The sequence below is a fragment of the Arachis ipaensis genome, chromosome B3 (genome assembly GCF_059453495.1).
Source record: "Arachis ipaensis isolate K30076 ecotype BB chromosome B3, ASM5945349v1, whole genome shotgun sequence".
Taxonomy (NCBI): Eukaryota; Viridiplantae; Streptophyta; class Magnoliopsida; order Fabales; family Fabaceae; genus Arachis; species Arachis ipaensis.
The window spans coordinates 5,102,285-5,120,801 of NC_142438.1; the positions used below are offsets into that span (position 1 = coordinate 5,102,285).

At 29.2% G+C, this 18,517-nt stretch overlaps 1 protein-coding gene and 1 pseudogene across 2 annotated transcripts; one reads left to right on the forward strand and one right to left on the reverse strand.

Annotated features, from left to right (window-relative positions):
* Nucleotides 1-7,608: 7,608 nt before the first annotated feature.
* LOC148569690 (uncharacterized) lies at nt 7,609-8,391 on the reverse strand (annotated as a pseudogene).
* Nucleotides 8,392-13,688: 5,297 nt separating this feature from the next.
* LOC107629064 (Aldolase superfamily protein) lies at nt 13,689-17,625 on the forward strand. 2 transcript variants are annotated; one of them, XM_016331755.3, is made up of 9 exons: nt 13,689-14,005; nt 14,896-15,077; nt 15,193-15,394; nt 15,573-15,752; nt 16,009-16,089; nt 16,173-16,336; nt 16,452-16,588; nt 16,855-16,970; nt 17,142-17,625. In XM_016331755.3, exons 2-9 carry the CDS (start codon nt 14,911-14,913, stop codon nt 17,388-17,390), a joined length of 1,296 nt encoding a protein of 431 aa, XP_016187241.1. In that variant the 5' UTR covers nt 13,689-14,005; nt 14,896-14,910; the 3' UTR covers nt 17,391-17,625. The 2 variants fall into 2 exon arrangements, with proteins under 2 accessions (XP_016187241.1, XP_088365885.1); XM_088509759.1 differs by lacking the exon at nt 13,689-14,005 and adding an exon at nt 14,598-14,792.
* The last annotated feature ends 892 nt before the right edge of the window (nt 17,626-18,517 follow it).

Sequence of the window (18,517 nt, forward strand, 5' to 3'; positions counted from 1 at the left end):
ACATTCATTTATATAGATATCATTATCTACATCAAAAATACCGTATATTTTAAAAGAAGTTTGTACAGTTTGAGAAGGAATTTTGATTTATCAAAAAGCAAATTCCACTTCAACCGATACTGCCATACATAACATAGAAATCATACTAAAAAAAGATAAACAATTAGCAAACATCACAATAAATTAGAATATATCTGTAGTGTAGTACCACTGAATGGACATTTTCCTAAATATCATAATGCGGATTGTTCCTCAAAACAATACTTTTTTTTTTCTATAGTTAGATAATATTATAAGAAAACTTTCAAGTGTGCCATTCACTTTATTGTAATACTGGTATGTTAAGTACGGTCCGGTTAAAATTCAAATTTTTGTCATATTATGTATGATGAATTACCATAAATATCCCTTGAGTTTTGCTTAAAAGACCAGCGGCTGCTGACCAATGAGCACAAAGTTAAAAAATTGTTGAAGCCAAGTCTAGTGCAAGAAGGCTGTGAATAATATAATCCAATCATACAATGAAGCTCCACTTGGCATAATTTTAATTAGTTATATATGTGTATTTTTTAATATTGATAGTAATTAATAAATATTATTAAATATTAAAATTATACATACTATTATTTTTAATAAAATTCTCAAATCATTATGTATACATAGTAGAATCGTACTAAGTTAATTTACTCCAAATCATATTTATGAAATAGAAAAGGTTTTAAATACTAATATATTTTTAAAAAGTTATAATATATACAGCAAAGCAAACTCAATTTAATTTTAAAATTTTATATTTTTATTAAAAATATAAATAATATTAAGTAAGAAAAAAACTAAAATTATTCAAAGTGTATTATTAATTTAATTATGAAAAAAAAATAAACGAATGATATTTCAATACATGTGAAAAATAAATCTATTAAATATTACCATATAGAAAGTGCCGAGAAACATAAAACAAGAAAAGAAAATAAAATAAAAAAGTACAAAGTTTTTTTTTATCAAAAAACACAAAAATTTTAGTTATATAAAATAAATTTATTTTGAATTGTATAATTTTTTGTTGAATAACAATAAAGAAAAACACAAAAATTTTGTTTCATAACACACAAAAAGTTATTTTAAATAATGCAAATATATTTTTTTTATCTTTTTTCTTCTTTTCTTTTATATGTTTTATTATTGACATAAAATAATTTATGTGTCTTCATATATTTCTCTAAAAAAATAGTGAATTTCATTTAAACAAATTAGTTTTGAAGTTAAATTATATAAAGATATAATAAAAAAATAACACAATAAAATACATAAATTTATTTGAAAATTACAGAAATTATTTTAAATTGTACAAATTTTAAAAAGGACATAAAAGCAGAGAAAGACCGGAAGAAGAGGATGGAAAGAAGATACTTACTTGTATGTGCATGTAACTAACACGACTTGATTAAAATTTACTGATTACAAAAATGAATTTTTCAACTAGTATTTTTGTAGGTTTTGTTTATTAATATTTTTAAATAAAAATTAAAAATAATAATGAATCCACTATAGTAATACGAAAGACAATTAATAAAATAAAACAAGAGTATTGTATTATATATATTGTTACAAGAACACCTAAAAGAAAATTAAGGGTTCTAACTTATTTTAATTTTCAATTATCTTCTTAATATTTAATAAGTTCAATTTCAATATATATTTAAAAAAACCAAAATGATAAGAAATTTAAAGCTTTTAATTTAAAAATTAAAAAAATAATTAAAATAAGTTAAAAATTCAGTATTTTTCAATTGATAAAAGTAGTTCAATTATTATTACGAATAAAAGATAATATTTATTGTGAAATTAAGATGGATAAATAGATAATTTTTTATTAATACTTATGTATGTTTAAAAGGAATAGATAATTTTTAAATTAGTGTTCTAATAAGTTATAATGACCCCAACAAAATACATAGGTTATATAATTAATTATTTACCTATTTTGTAGAAAACAATAAATTAAGAAAATATAGTAAATTCGTTTTTAAAATTTTTTGGTCGAAAAGTTCAATTTTCAACAAATTTTAATTATTAAATCAGTTACTAATAAACTTATTACACAAATTAATTTTCATGTTAAATTCTATAACAAATAGACAAATTAACTTTCATTATTATTTAGAGAAATATTAGAAAGCCATCAAAATTTATTATTTTTTTATTATTACTTAGTTCTTGAGTCAATTCTTTTAGTTTAATCTTTTTAATCTAATAATCTAAGAACATATTTTATCCCATACTTTTATATATTAATGACTAAGTAATGGCCAAAAATAATAAATTTTGATAACCTTTTAATATTTTTTATTAAATAATAAAAATTTGAATATCTATATATAACAAATTAGAAAGCTAACAATACATTTAAAAACTACCTTAAATTCTCTTTTAATACATTATTAATAAATGGATAAATAGATAAACTAGTAAATTAGTAGGTATAAAAATACTTTTTAATTTTTTTATTTATTAAATATATATAATTATTACAATGCAAGATTAATAAAGATGATGAGTATATGAATATCTTATTCTTTAATTAAGAAATTTTGGGTTTAAATCTTGTAAATGGGAAAAGAATATGTTTTTTATCCATATACATATGATGAAGACTATTTTAGAAATAAAATAAAAAATATTATGGGTTATTAGAATTTTTTATTTTTTGTTATTATTTAGTTATCAACTCAATTTTTTAGTTTAATAGTCCAACAATATATTTTATCTCATACTTTTAAATATTTATGACTAATTAATAGCCAAAAATAATAAACTCTAATAATCCTCTAGTATTTTTCATAACAAAATACATTAAATCTATCTTTCTCTAATTTCTTTTATTATATCAGTTAATACTTTTTGTATTATTAAAAATATTATTTGGTTGAATCTCACTTTTTTTTTTTATTTTACCGATATGATAAAGGATTTTTTTTTAATCTCAGAACCAAAAATTTTATTTATAATCTATTATAATACTTGTGTAATACTTGAAATAATAATGATAATTTTAATGGTTAATAACATTAGACTAGTCTAGTGACAACTTTTTTTTAATTAGACATATATATTCTAACTATTTTTTTAATTTAAACCTATATATATATATATATATATATATATATATATATATATCACAAAATCTAAATTAAACCACTATAACAGTCTAATGACAAAATCGCATCTCTATTTACCTAGGCTCATTTTTTTTAGAAAAAAAAAATCCATAATAGAGCATTGGACTAAGGCCCAGTTTGAGTAACCAACTTAATTAAGTTCTTTTTGATAAAATAACTTAAACAATAAATGACTCTGTTAAAAGTAACTTATAAATAAGTTATTTTGTGTTTGGATTTTTAACTCTAGAAGTACTTATTTTATAGAAATGTGATGAAAAATAGAAGTATTATGAGAGAAGTCATTTTTTTTAACTTCTCTATAAGTTCTAAAATAGCTTTTTAAAAAGTTACAATTTGGTTTTAAAAATTGCACCAGATATTAATACTACTACTTTTCATAAGTCAAAAATTAAAAAAAATTACTTCTAAAGTTTCCAAACGGGTCCTAAGTCCTAATATAACTAAGCTAGCTGAACCAAAAGTCATTTATAAGCCATCAACGCTACAATAGTACAATCCACCAAGAAGAGGGACACAAAATTTTCCTGCAACATCTATGTACAACCGATAAGACAAGTCTATTACACACCATGTTCTAAATATTCTAAAAAGCACTTCAGTTATTTCCTCTAACATCTCAACCGTTTTTATTTTTTTATTAATATCTGAATGGCTATTATTTATTGTATACAGGTGTACTAGTCAAGTACACTGGTATATGTGAAAGTCTTCCAATATTATATAAGATATAATTAAGTTTGGTTAGTCTAGTGATCAGCTCACTAATCTGCTTAAATAAGTGTTGAAAATTTAAATCCTATTTTGTATATACAACAATTTAACAAATTTTTAAATAAAATTTTAATTTGTGACCGATTAGTCTTTAGTCTATTAAATTAAGAGATACCGTTAAAAAACCATTATTTCTAAAGGTACGGTTCTTTTTGAGATTTAGGTTATATATATGGTGAATGCTATGATACCTTTAAAATTATGCCTAACTTACTAAAAAAAGGCAAATAGATAATATTTAATAAATTTTAAACATTTTATTTTTTGTTTTAAACATTTTATTTTTTACCTTTAAAAGCAAGTTAAGCAATTTAAACACCATAATAAAAAGTCACCAAAAAAAATACCATAATAAAAGACACTATATATATATATATAGTGATATTGTGTGCAGTGTCACCAAATGGCACTGTAATTTGCTCCTTCAAACTATAACTTTCACGCCCTGTCAGTTCATATATTTATTTAATACCATTACAAAGATATCACAAGTGTATGACTAAATTATTATTGGAAGCATTTCAGGTGAGGCAGTGTATTTTTTAGAAGTTTAGCGTGCCACGCTTTAAAACTAATGAGATTTAATGTAAAATATTTGAAGGGTCGAAATTAAAAGAAACATGATTGATGTGAATACTGAATACTAAGTTAAGTGAGTGCATGGTACACATATAATCCATTTATTCGTTGCGGATTTCTAAGACACTGAATATCTCCATTATCTCCTTTTTTTTTAATATCCTTCGTTATATATACTTTATAAAATATGTTATTAGTAAAATTTAAACTCAAAATCTTTTAATTAGTGTATATCATTTTTTTTACTAACTTCTATTTATTAATATTATACACATTTAATTTATAAAAAAGAATTAATGAAAATGTTAGTGTCCGTTAAGTATTAATATACTAATATGGAAAAAGAGGTTACAAGTAAGTAGGGGTGTTCGCGGTGCGGTTTAGATCGGTTTTGAGTCAAAAATTCATCCAATCCGAATACTAATTTTGCTTGCGGTGCGATTTGGATTGGATGACTTTAAAAAAAATTCTGATCCGATCCTATCCATTTTCAAGCGGTTTGGATTGGATTGGATTTGCGGTTTTACAAATTAAAAAAATTAAATACATATAACAAGTCTTAGCATCAAATTTTAAATAATCAACAATAACATAACAAATCTCAACAATATTTTTAAAAGCCAACGATAACATAACAATAGAAATAAAATTATAGGTTAGTTAAAATAAATAAGTAAATAACATTTTAAACATAAAATATTTATTATATAATAATAATACTGAATAATATAAAAATGTATAATAAATTGAACATGTTATAAGTATAATTGTAAATATAATAATAAAATAATAATATTATAGTACATTGTGCGGTTTGGATTAGATTGGATCGGTTATGAAAAGTAGATCTAAAATCCGATCCGATCCAACGACTTGTAAAAAATAGAATCCAATCAAATACAAATTAGTACAGTTTTAATTAGTTTTCGGTTTGAATTGGATTAAATGAGCGGTTTAATTTGGATCAGTTTAAATTTGAACACCCCTGTAATTAAGACCATATCAGGTCAAAAGAAGATAGAAATTGGGGGTTTTTCTATCAAGCCATCCACATTGATCTCAAGAGAAATAAAATAAAGATAGAAACAAATTCATCATGATTTAAATTTTTTTGTTGTTCACGGTATCTTGGTATTTAAAAGGTTAAAAATTAATTCATCCTGAATTTGAATTTTATTTAAAAATTTATTATTAGACAATTGATTGCTATATAGATAAAGTAGAATTTGAATTCTCAACACTTATTTAAACGAATGAGTCAGGTTATTGCTTAACTAATTAAAATTAATTAGGATTTGAATACTATAATTATCATTTTGAAAAGATTATTTATTTTACCATTGTTCAGTTAAATTTTTTCTCACAATGATATATATTAATATTAATACAAAGAAAACATAGATAAATTTAAAAAAGCAAATGATTAACATTCTGTATCAACATATTGCCAAATTAAATGATACTAATAGTCAAATGAAAGGAGAAGTATGTTGGATATTGTCAACCAACAATTTGTTGAAAGTTCTTTTACACAAGTTGGTGTAGATGGAGTCAAACTTGAAGATATAACTGCCAAACATTAAATCCAGCAAACCAAACATGTCTAAAGTCTAGAAAAACATAAAGAATTGAGTTGAAAATACACCTTTAAACAACAATACAAAATGTTGGTTTTCTAAGAGTGCATTCACCGGCAGCCTCCGTTCTACTTCAATCTTAAAAAGTTTTTCTACGTGGATTAATGATTAAAATGGTCCTAAACGAGTTAATGGTCAAAATAGTCCTTAGTATTCGAAAGATTCTTAAATTAGTTCCTAAAACAGTAGTTAATCAAATTGGTTTTTCTGTCGATTGGATGATAACAAAACACAAAATCTTATCCCACTCGACGAAAATAGATTATATGAATCAATTTGATAGGGTATGACATTTTGATATACAGATAAATTGTGAATTGGTATGTGCAAATTGGTATAAGTACATTGTTAATTGGTAAATTAATGTAACTGAGTTGGTACTAAGATATTTAATATGGCAGTTATTATCAATGTTGAAATTTTGGGTTACCTTGCTGAATTTTCATGCACCTACAATAATATATATAATAGTAGCCTATAACCAATTCCTTAACAACAATGCATAATGCATAAGAAGAAGAAGAAGTAAGAGAATAAGCAAAAAAGGTTTGCTCTCTCAACTATTCAGTCCTCTGGTTTTCATGCTTCATGTTTCTTTTCTTTTCATTTATTTATTTATTTATTTTAATTTGCTACTATTATTACTTTTTTTTATGAAGTAGTATTTACAAGCTAATCGATATAATTATGCAAATATATTATATGGATTAACTAAACAATTAACTATTAGAATAATCAAACTTACCACACTAAAATAATTAAACTTGTAACATACCAATATTTTGAAAATTTACATAGTGGCTTTTTTTTTTAATTACACACAACATGATTGATAATTATAATATAATAGTTATTTTAAACTATAAATAGCATTTTTTATTTTATCCATTTCTTAAAACAACTATGTATTTTGAGTTTTTCATTGGAAAAAAATTTTAAACAGAAAAGTTACAAGTCTCTTTTAACAAGCTTTATAATATTTTATATATTAAAATAATCAAAATAATAGGACAATTTACCATAACAAATAAACTGGCATCTAGTATTACCAGATTACACAATGCAAAACGTATACCAAAATGCATTTTTTCCATAATCTATGTAAATCGTGACAGGGGTCCTGCAGTTTACGAATACACGTAATCTACTACAGGAGTGTCGCGGATTACGTTATAGGGAAAGTAAGCATAATCCGCGACAGGGGTGTCGCGGTTTATGTGTGAATGACGAGTGTGCATAAACCGCGACAAGGGTCTAGCGGTTTATGCGTTAATGAGTAGTTTGCATAAACATAAAATAAAGTAAGTGTATTGTAAACAAAAACATACATAACACACACATAAGTCCATGGAAATAAACTAAGTACCATCATATAATACAAAAGTACACGACAAATCTGACATACATAGGTAACATCAATGAAAACATGAGATAAATAGCTACGGCTCCTGTCTGTCCTCATCCTCTTCGTGAGAGTCATGTCCAAATGCGCCTAGGAGATGCGACCATGTACCACATCGAGCGGCCCGTCTGACTCTGGTTGGCCTCTGGCGCTGCTGTGCTGGAGGATCGACGGGCATGCCCACGCCATATGTAGATGGAGGCATCCCTCCCATGCCCAACCAACTGTCATACCAGCTGCTAGCAGGCTCATTCAGGTCTACATGAAACTGGGGCTGGTACCCCTGAGGGTCAGACATCTGCAACTGGTACCGCTGCATATCCTCTATATCTGGGAGATACCCCTGTGCAACGTCCATCTGGGGCTGGGTCTCCGACACCTGATCCTGTGGGGTCTGATGCTGAAAATGCGGAGGGTCGTCATCCCGGATGAGATCTGCAAAGTCAGAATAGAATTGTGAACTGCCGACCTCGTGGTCCATATCCATCGTGAAAGTCGGGTCCGCCAGGTCACCATACATCTGTCCATGGATCTCATGGTATATCTAGGAGCTCGAAACATGTGTAAGAGGAACCTCCTGGGACCCCGCCCCTGCCTGCTCAGTGGGTATATCACCAGGACCACTAGATGCGACCCCTGATGTACCACCCTGACGCCGAGGATGCCCACGCCGGACACGGTGATCGGCATGTCCGACTTCGTCACCACCAGATCTGTCATCCTGAATCATGTCATCCAGCAATCGCCACTCCCGGTCTATAGCTTGGGTACCAATGCGTCGTCGCCGCTCGACGCGCCTGTTATCAGGCACGTCCGGCATCGGAACCCTAGAAGGCGCCTGTGATGACCCTCTCTAAACAACATCCTGACTGATCTCCTCGGCCCTAGGATCGGCAATCATGGAATCCGGCGACAGAAACCTATGGGCCACTCTGTACCACCATCGCAGAAAGTCTGCGGACGGCCCGGGATCAGGCACCCGGGGGATACTCAGAACAGCATCAACCATGTTCTGCCAACTAAGGTGTCATACCTGATAGTAGCTCGGGAACCATTTGTCCCCACCCCTCCCATCCTTGGCATGGAGCCAGTCTATATTTGAGGCTGTCTCCGGCTCGTGCTGAACGCCACCCAGCTGTGGCAGCACCCTATCCACCTGGTGCCACTCAATGACGGCGAAGTATATCAAGCAAGTACATGCGTGCCATAACCGACTGTGCTAGGAAACCGCCAGAAAATTCATGACTGTAGTAGCTGCAGGGGGCCTGCCAAGTTTGTCACATTTCTGTTGGCCACCGGACACATGCAACGATATAGCCAAGCCAACGCTGCCGACCCCCAACTATAACTGCCCATATCATCAAGCCTCGCCAGAAAGGGCAACCACTGTATATGAACCCGATTTTTAGTTTTCCACTCTTGTCATCGAACAACTAAGTGGAAAGCAGCATCATAATATAAGCCCGTGCATATATGTGTACGGTCTCCTCCGTAGCATCATCCGGCAGCACTCTGAACCTCTCATAAAACCAGGTGAAGTGGACTATATACTGCTTTACCTTATTCTGTGGTGGAAGCTCGCCAAACAGTTCTTGAAACCACTCCCACGCCAGTTTGCTTTCTTCCATAAGCTTCTCAAAATCTGTAAGGCACCAGGATATAGGTAAACCATCCACGGGCAGCCCCAGCTGGTATGCTACATCTTGCAACGTGATTGTGCACTCTCTAAAAGGCATATGAAAGGTATGCATCTCAGGACGCCACCTCTCAATGAAAGCGCTGACTAAGGACTCATCCAACCAGAACCACCTGGCGTTGAGCCTCGCCAGGTGGTACAAACCAGCCCTCTCCAGATAGAGTACGATCCTGTCTTGCAGAGGCATGTTCTACTGCCTCCGAACACTATAAATACACCTAGTCAGCTGGAGCATGTGACAGAAGAAACCAAACATATAAAAAATCCAACACTAATTTAGAGTAATCTAACACAAAAAATACAATATTAAAGTTTATACAGGTAACATATAGTTCCTATTTTTTAATCACAAAATTCAATAAAAGGCATAAACGATTCAAGACCTTAATCTAAATTAATTAAATACTAAATTTTATGATTTTAAAATAATAATTTAAATATAAATTTAAATACCTAAATCACAATCATTGGAAAAATATTATACGAAATACATTAACTAAAAATAACCAAATTAACCTCTTCGTTTATGCTGCCAGCAACGTGCGCAACGCCGTTAAGTCTGTAAAGACTGCGTGCCTCCGCCATAGTCCCGACCCGATCTCAACTCAACCAACCCACAATTTTCTCTCTTTTCCTCTCTCTAGAAAACCTCTCCTTCTCTCTTTAAAAAACCTTACAACCACCACAAATGTAATCCGTGAGACCCCTAAAACGTATTTATACTAACACATAAACCGCTAGACCTCTGTCACGGTTTATGCACACTCGTCATTTACACATAAACCGCGACACCCTTGTCGCGGATTATGCTTACTTTTTCTAGAATGTAATCCGCGACACCCCTGTAGCGGATTATGTGTATTCGTAAACCACGGGACTCCTGTTGCGGTTTATATAGATTATAAAAAAAATATATTTTGGTATCCATTTTGCATTTTGTGTAATCTGATAATATTGTATGCCAGTTTATTTATTATGGTGAATTGTCCAAAATAATACATATAATGAATTTAAAAAGAAAAACATAACTGGGTGTCATGGTGTGTCTTTTTCTATTAAGAGAAATTGATTGTCCATTTAAATTGATCATCCTTGTTACGTTGACCTTAGATAATTGCCTAATTTATTAAAAAAGAATAAATATTAATATTTAATTTAAAAATATAAAAATAAATAGTTTTTAAATATTTAAAATTTATCATAAAAGATAAGTAGTTTGGCAAATCCGACACCAAATTTATAGACATTAAAAAATTTGCTTAAATTGATTTCCCTATTACATGGCATAACTTTTGTTGACTGTTGTTTTGAATTATTTTATTTTATTTTATACCAAAGATAGTAATTGGATTTTTTTTAAGGTTAAATGTGACAGATATTTCTAGAAAATTTAGTTTCACGTCATGTTCAATTCATAAATTTATTTAATAACATTACGAAGATGTCACACTAAGTTACTCTTATTCTGTTTCAAGCAAACCCAATCAATCATTGTTGCAATTGTCTCCGTTGAGTGCAATCAATTCAACCATTTCTATTGTCTAAGAAGTAAATCTTTATTCATTATTTCAATTAACTATTTTAGTTTTGACAAGTTTTCTGAACTTTTCTTATATTAAATGCATAAAATAAGATATTAACCTTCATTTTCACTGTAAGAAATTAGAAGAGCAGTAGTGTTATTTGACTTAATTATTATTTATTTGCTATGATCATGACACACCAATGTTTCTTAAACTTCACTACTTATATCAATTAAGGTAGCTATAACTATACGCCAAGAAAAAATGTCTACATTGAAAGCACAAAGGACTGTGCGATAGGCTCATGCTACCTTCCTGAAATAGACATACAATATTGATTTAATAATATAAAAATTTTTCATATGATTTCTATTTTATATTTTATATATATGTATTTTTGTTCTTATAAAATTTTAAAATTTGTGTGTCAATATATTTCATATTGTATCGTGTTCTGTGTCCGTATTAATGTTTGTGCATTGTAGGATTTATGCCATTAGATTATTATGATTAATCTATACTAAGTGCATATTTGGGTGCCATTATTTTGTTAAAAAAGATCTTTTTTCATTGAAAAAAAATCTTTTTTTATTTTTTAACGTGTTTGGCAAATTTCTAGTAGTAAAAGTAAAAGCACTAGTAAAATTAAAAAAAGATCTTTTTTGAAAAGCTGTAATTTACATCTTTTTTTAAAAGATCTTTTTTCCTTAAAAAAAAGATGCTTTTCATGTAATAAATAAATAAAAAAGTACTTTTATATTGTTATACCCAAACATAATTGATAGATAAAAAGACCTTTTTACATGAGATATCTAAACATAAAATTACTTTTACTTCTCTATAAAATCTTTTAAAAAAAGATAACTAAAAAAAATCTTTTTTTAAAGCTCACCCAAACAAGTTCTAAATGTGTTATAGTGCAATTTATTGCTAAAATATGGTATTACTTTAACCTAGAATACATGTGTCGTGCCTTATTGATCCATGCATCAAAAATCAAGATTGACTAATTGACCCATTTAAAATTTCAAATGAATCATAATTAGGGGTGTTTGTGGTGCGATTTAGATCAATTTTGAGTAAAAAATTTATTCGATCTGAACACTAATTTTATTTGTAGTGCGGTTTAGATCGGATAAATTTAAAAAAAAATGATCTGATCCGATCCAATTTCAAGCGATTTAGATTGGATTGGATTGGATTTGTGGTTTTGTAAAAAAATTAAATACATATAACAAATCTCAACATCAAATTTTAAATAATCAATAATGACGTAACAAGTCTCAACAATATTTTAAAAAGTCAACGATATCATAACAATAGAAATAAAATTATAGATTAATTAAAATAAATAAATAAATAACATTTTGAACATAAAATATTTATTAAATAATAACAATAAATGAATAATATAAAAATGTATAACAAATTGAACATGTTATAAGTATAATTGTAAATATAATAATAAGATAATAATATTATAGCACATTGTGCGATTTGGATTAAATTTGATTGATTATGAAAAATAGATCCGAAATTCAATCCGATCCAACAGTTTGCAAAAAATAAAATCCAATCAAATTCGAATTAGTACAATTTTAATCAATTTTCAGTTTGAATTAGATTGAATGAACAATTTAATTTAGATCGATTTAAATTTAAATACCCCTAATCATAATCTTGTTCTTACCATCAAAAAAAGGGTTTTATTAATTAATTGTTACTCAAGGGGTGGAATATGTTTAAACAAAACTAGAAAAGTTTATAAACTATTTAATTTACGTTTATATATCTATGTTAATAACTATTTTGAATAAATATAAAAAATTATTTTAATTAGTCAATATTAATTAATTTTTTACTATGAAATTATTTTTTAAGCCTCATTTTTTGAAAGATTTAGAGTTAAAATTAGAATTTAAGATTTAAAATTTAGAATAAAAATAATTTAAAAAAAATCACTAATATTAACTATAAAGAATTAACTCTCTACTTAAACTCAAAAAATTTATATACAACTCATGACAAAAGAAAAAAAAAAAAAGAAAAACAAACATACACGCAAAAGAGATAGAAATAAGTGTTATCCGCCACAATTAAACAAATAAATTCTTCCCAAATAATAATAATAATAATAAAAATAATGATTGAACAATTGGCTTGTGTTCTTAGGCCTTTATTGCATGTGTCTTATTTTGGTTAAGTTGGTGGTTGAGAAGAACTCTTACCAATCACCGACCAATAAAAAACCATCTATTGGTTGCGGAAATTGAGTGAAAACATGCCACATAAATATCACATACTTAAGACAAAAATAAATAAATGAACCAAATATTATATTTATATTTATATTATGTTTCTTTCTATTATTAGAGTAGATATTATTAATTAATTATGTTTCTATAGGACTTCTGTTAGGGGAATTCTGCATTAACTTTATGAGTTTTAAATTGAATTATAATTAGATAGCTATCTAATATTTTTTGTTTAATATGTGAAAATGAGTAAAAATTTCATTTAATTTTATTGTGTGAGTTCTTAAGCCCTCAAGAAATTAATACTTTCGATTCTTTTGCAAAATGCAAATAATTTAAATATTTGATTATATTCTTTTTAAATATTTTATGTTAGAATATATTTAGGATATTATATATTAATATAATATCTAAATATATATATCTCGTATTAATTTTATGTTTATTTAATTTGATATTAAATAGATTTTGTTATTATAATTAAATTTATAGACACTCTTGATTGTATAACAATATATAAAATAATATTTAAATACCAAATTTATTTTTGAAATATTATTATTAATTTTTAAATTTTGTATAAAACAGTTATTTCAATATTTATTGTATTTTATATATTAAGATCACAATCACACTTCAAGCCAAATTAAAAAAGGAAAGAAAACAAATGTTTGGTCGGCTAACTAAAAAATCAAAGATCCAAAATTGTGGAGGGAGAAAAAATTTTTTTCTTAAAAGAAAATTAATATAAAATTATTATTTTTTTTTTTTGTTTTAAAAATTAGATATTGTGTGTAGCAGAAACAAGAGGGAAAGAAAAGAAGCGTAGAGGGAAAAAGAAAACGCCAACTACCAACTGATTCCTAATTCTACCTACTTCTATTTCACCCCCAATTTCTAGGGTTTCCTTTCTCTTCTTCAATTCCCGCGATTTCTTTCTCTTTCTTCCCTTCATTCCAGGTCCGTCTGCTTCTTCCGATTCTCAATTTCGTTTGCTTGTCTTCAATTAACCCGATTTCGTATACTCATATTTTAAACAGTTCGTTTTTTCCCTCCTTTTTTTTGTGGTTTCGTTGATTATGACTGTTTCCCTAAATTTCTTTTATATGTTGAATTAATTTCTTCTGATTTGAGCTTATGTTTCAACCTTTAACTGTGAGATTTGCGTTTTTTTTTTAAATAAAAAGAATAAAAGTTTTTGCTGGTTGCTAACTTGGTATTGCTATCACACTTGGAGTCAATTGTGATCACATGCAATTTTGAAAACCCCCCTAATAAAGCATGATAATTTAGCAGACAATGCTGTTTATTTGTTGAAATTTTATTGATATTGATCTTATAAAATGGGGAATGAAGAATTCACTTTTATATATGCTTAGTCCAACACAAATTTGGGGAAGCTGTGAGTGGAAGAATGTGATTCATTTACATTCCACACCACAATTTTTTGGTCATTACTAAGTATGAAAGTGAGTTGAAAGTGATTTTCTTGCCTTTGAAGATTGAAAATTTAAACCTTTTATATTCTGAGTTCGTTTTCAATTGTCTCCTCATTTTCCACCTGTTCAAGTAATACAGAACTGAGTTTAATTACAGCTCATAATGTTTCTGTTTCCGCTCGCGGAGTTTTAATTTGCATTACAAGCTATTTCATTACTTTGTATATGATATATAGGGGCAATGAATTTAACTAAAAAATTTAACTGATTGCAAAGGAGAATGTTAAATCAGAACTGTATATCTTTGTGTGAGGATAAATAGACACATAATTTGTAGATGAAATTTTGCATATACTTATAATGTTATTGGATATCCTTGCTTACACTGTATCTTTTGCCAATTTCCTTCAGTTCATCCACTTCACCATGTCGAGCTTGGAGGAACCGCTTGGTCTTGACAAGTTGCCGAGCATGAATACCGTTGATAGGATTCAGAGGTTCTCATCTGGTGCTTGCCGTCCTAGAGAAGATAACTTTGGTATGGGAATCTGCTTTATTGAAGGACGAAGTTGCAGCACATCTAACAGCTGCGAGTGAGTCAAATGTTTCAATTTAAGTTTAGAAACTTAATTGGATTCTAGTCCATGGTATTATTTAGTCATCTCTGTATTGTATCCATTACATTGACCCAATCGTATCTTGTTGCAGTGAAGACAATGAAGAGTATACAGCGGAGACTTACCCATGGAAAAGGCACACAAGAGATATTGCTCAATGTCGCACCTTCAGTCAAAAGACTATGACCAAAGGGAGAAACTCAATGAAGTTTGGAATGATTGATGATTCTTTATCTGATTTCCACTCTAGTCCAAGGGGGAATAGCAAAGACATACCACATTCAACGCATAAGGTAATTCAACGGCTGCAGTATTTTGTAGTTATTTTACTGCTACTAGGGTTGGTTTATAGACATTACCACTTTACATTTTGATTTATGTATAGATTGTAAACTTTGTGATTTATATATTTCCATATTTTCCTGACTTGATAATTGGAATATTAAAAATTTTCAAAATGGCATAACGCAGTTTCTGAGTAGCATACCGAGTTATGTGAAGATAGTTGAAGTTGGTCCAAGGGATGGATTACAGAATGAGAAGAACACTGTACCAACTGCTGTAAAGATTGAATTGATTCATAGACTAGCTTCTTGCGGGTTGTCTGTTATTGAGGCTACAAGTTTTGTATCTCCCAAATGGGTGCCACAGGTAAAGTAGATTTACTGTTGTTATTGTAACCTGATATTGATGCTTTTAATCGTGATTGTGGTGGTTGATTTTCTCCAGTGTTCACTTATCTGAAGCATCGAATGGTTTTTGATACAATATATATGAATCACTTACATATCAAATTACAATCCAACCATGTCATTCTGAATTACTTCTATAGATATTATCCTTCCTTTTCTTTTGATCTGTTTTTTAAATCCTTCTTTTTTTCTCGGTCTTTACTTTTGTCTTCCAGTTGGCTGATGCAAAGGACGTGATGCAAGGGGTTCATGGCTTGGAAGGCATCAGATTGCCAGTTCTGACTCCTAATTTAAGGGTATGTATTTCTAAAAAAGATATAAAAAATAGGAATATTCATTGAAGATTCACATTCATATTTCTTACTTATCATATTTATAGGGCTTTGACGCTGCTATAGCAGCTGGTGCAAGAGAAGTAGCTGTTTTTGCATCAGCATCTGAATCATTTTCAAAATCAAACATTAACTGTAATATTGAAGAGAGTCTTGTTCGTTACCGGGCTGTTACCCGTGCTGCTAAAGAACTATCGATTCCTGTTCGAGGGTATGTCTCTTATTTTCTTTATTTATCCCATGAAAATCACTTAAAAAAAAAATTACAATTCTGTTTGGGTTCTGCCTATTCTGAATTCTAATGGTTTTGTGTTGAACAATCATAGATATGTATCTTGTGTTATCGGATGCCCAGTGGAAGGACCAATCCCTCCCTCAAAAGTGGCATATGTTGCTAAAGAACTATATGATATGGGCTGCTTTGAGATCTCCCTTGGCGACACAATTGGTGTCGGCACACCAGGTAAAAAGTTAGATGGATTTTTGTTATCTTTAAAATTTAAACATTTCCTTAGCACCAAATTTCTTTTGTTTCAATAATAAACAAGATTCTGTCTCCTTTTAGAGTATCTTGTTAAGTAAGACCTTGATAAGAAAAAAAAAAATTCAGCTCTTGGCTTAGATTGAGAATGAATATCAAACTTTGTGCTTTCAATTTTCTTAAGAATTGTTATCAGCTCGTGTTGATAATATACTTGCATTGATCTCTTTTCATTCTGTTATGTTCAGGAACTGTAGTTCCTATGCTTTTGGCTGTCATGGCTGTTGTTCCGACAGAGAAGCTTGCAGTCCACTTCCATGACACTTATGGCCAGTCCCTTTCGAATATTCTTGTATCGCTCCAAGTAAGTCATCAAACAATTGTTTATACCTTTTACTTGTTTGATCTTTGTGTTGCTAGTTTCAACCTAGAGCAATGCTAGATTTTTTTTTTATCACATGCGTTTTAGATTTCCACAAACAAGCTTGAAAACCATTAATGGAAAAAAATATATTAATTTGCATGTTAACAATAGATGGGGATTAGTACGGTGGATTCCTCCATCGCCGGTCTAGGTGGGTGTCCATATGCCAAGGGTGCTTCAGGAAATGTTGCTACTGAAGATGTTGTGTACATGCTGAATGGACTTGGTGTGAAGACCAACACTGATCTCGGAAAGCTCATGTCGGTTGGCGACTTCATCAGCAAGCAATTGGGGCGCCCCTCTGGTTCGAAGACTGCCGTCGCCTTGAGCCAAGTCACCGCCGAAGCCTCTAAGATATAAGATTAATATCCGTAACAGCAACCGAGCTCGTCCTATGCAAGGTTGGCTATAGATATAAGATTAATTAATGTACCATAATACAACATTGTTATATTCAAATGCTTAAAGCAGAAACATGTCATTCCACACATTTTTTATGCTACCATATTATACAAATAGAAGAGGAATAAAATGATTACTTCTATTGATTGTCTGAGAAGTAAGAATGAATCAAATAGGGAATTTGATTTTCCAATTGTATGTGCGAACTGAAAATTTGAAGTTTGCTAGTTTCAGTCATTATTGTACTTGTTGCAACACATTTTCATGGTTAATACTAAACTTGACCAGTTTTATTCAGCAAAGAACAGAGTTTTGGCAGGTTTAATGAACAATGCAAAATAAATCATGCAACCTTTTCTTTCCCTTAAGATGGAAATTTATGAATAAGTGTACGATTAAAATGTGCAAATTGTAGGGAATAAAAAATTCATCATAATTAGCCATTCTATTTTCAAAATTGTAGAGAAATTTATATAAGAATTAATTTGGCTGAATTTTTAAAATTTTAGAGAAAAATAATTTGCGCATATTTTCAGGGACTAATTTGACTCTATAAAAAAATATATGACATATTAGATAATATACAGCAAGCCACATTAACTGATGTAATACATCAACTAATTAATTTATAACACGTCTGTCATCATATCACACGACACTTAATATGATATGTTATCATTTACCAACTTAATTTACTGTTGTATCTTTTAAGAATGGTTGTGATTAATTTAAATTTTAGAAAACCAATTTAAAAAACAGATGATATTTCAAGAATAAATTTGAGAAATAAACGGTTAAGTAATCTAAAACAATTAAATTCTTACTAATAGAACTTAGATGTCCCGTACCGTAATTTTATAAATAAAAAATAAAAACATCAATTTCTGGTATTTAGTCATTTCTTTGGTCACTAATTATACACAAAATGCTAAGGTGAATGCACGAGTTTGATACACATCAAAGCTAGAATGTGAAATGAAATTGAAACTTAGATGCACAACTACATGTGACAGATTGTGCTCAATTATTACAAATTAAAGTGCCATAATGCCATTACTATTCAATCACCGCCACGAAAACTAATT

Coding starts and splice junctions, on each gene's coding strand:
- LOC107629064 (XM_016331755.3), top strand. CDS start 14,911: ATGTCGAGCTTGGAGGAACCGCTTGGTCTTGACAAGTTGCCGAGCATG. Junction 15,078..15,192: donor AGCACATCTAACAGCTGCGA/GTGAGTCAAATG, acceptor ATCTTGTTGCAG/TGAAGACAATGAAGAGTATA. Junction 15,395..15,572: donor TACCACATTCAACGCATAAG/GTAATTCAACGG, acceptor GGCATAACGCAG/TTTCTGAGTAGCATACCGAG.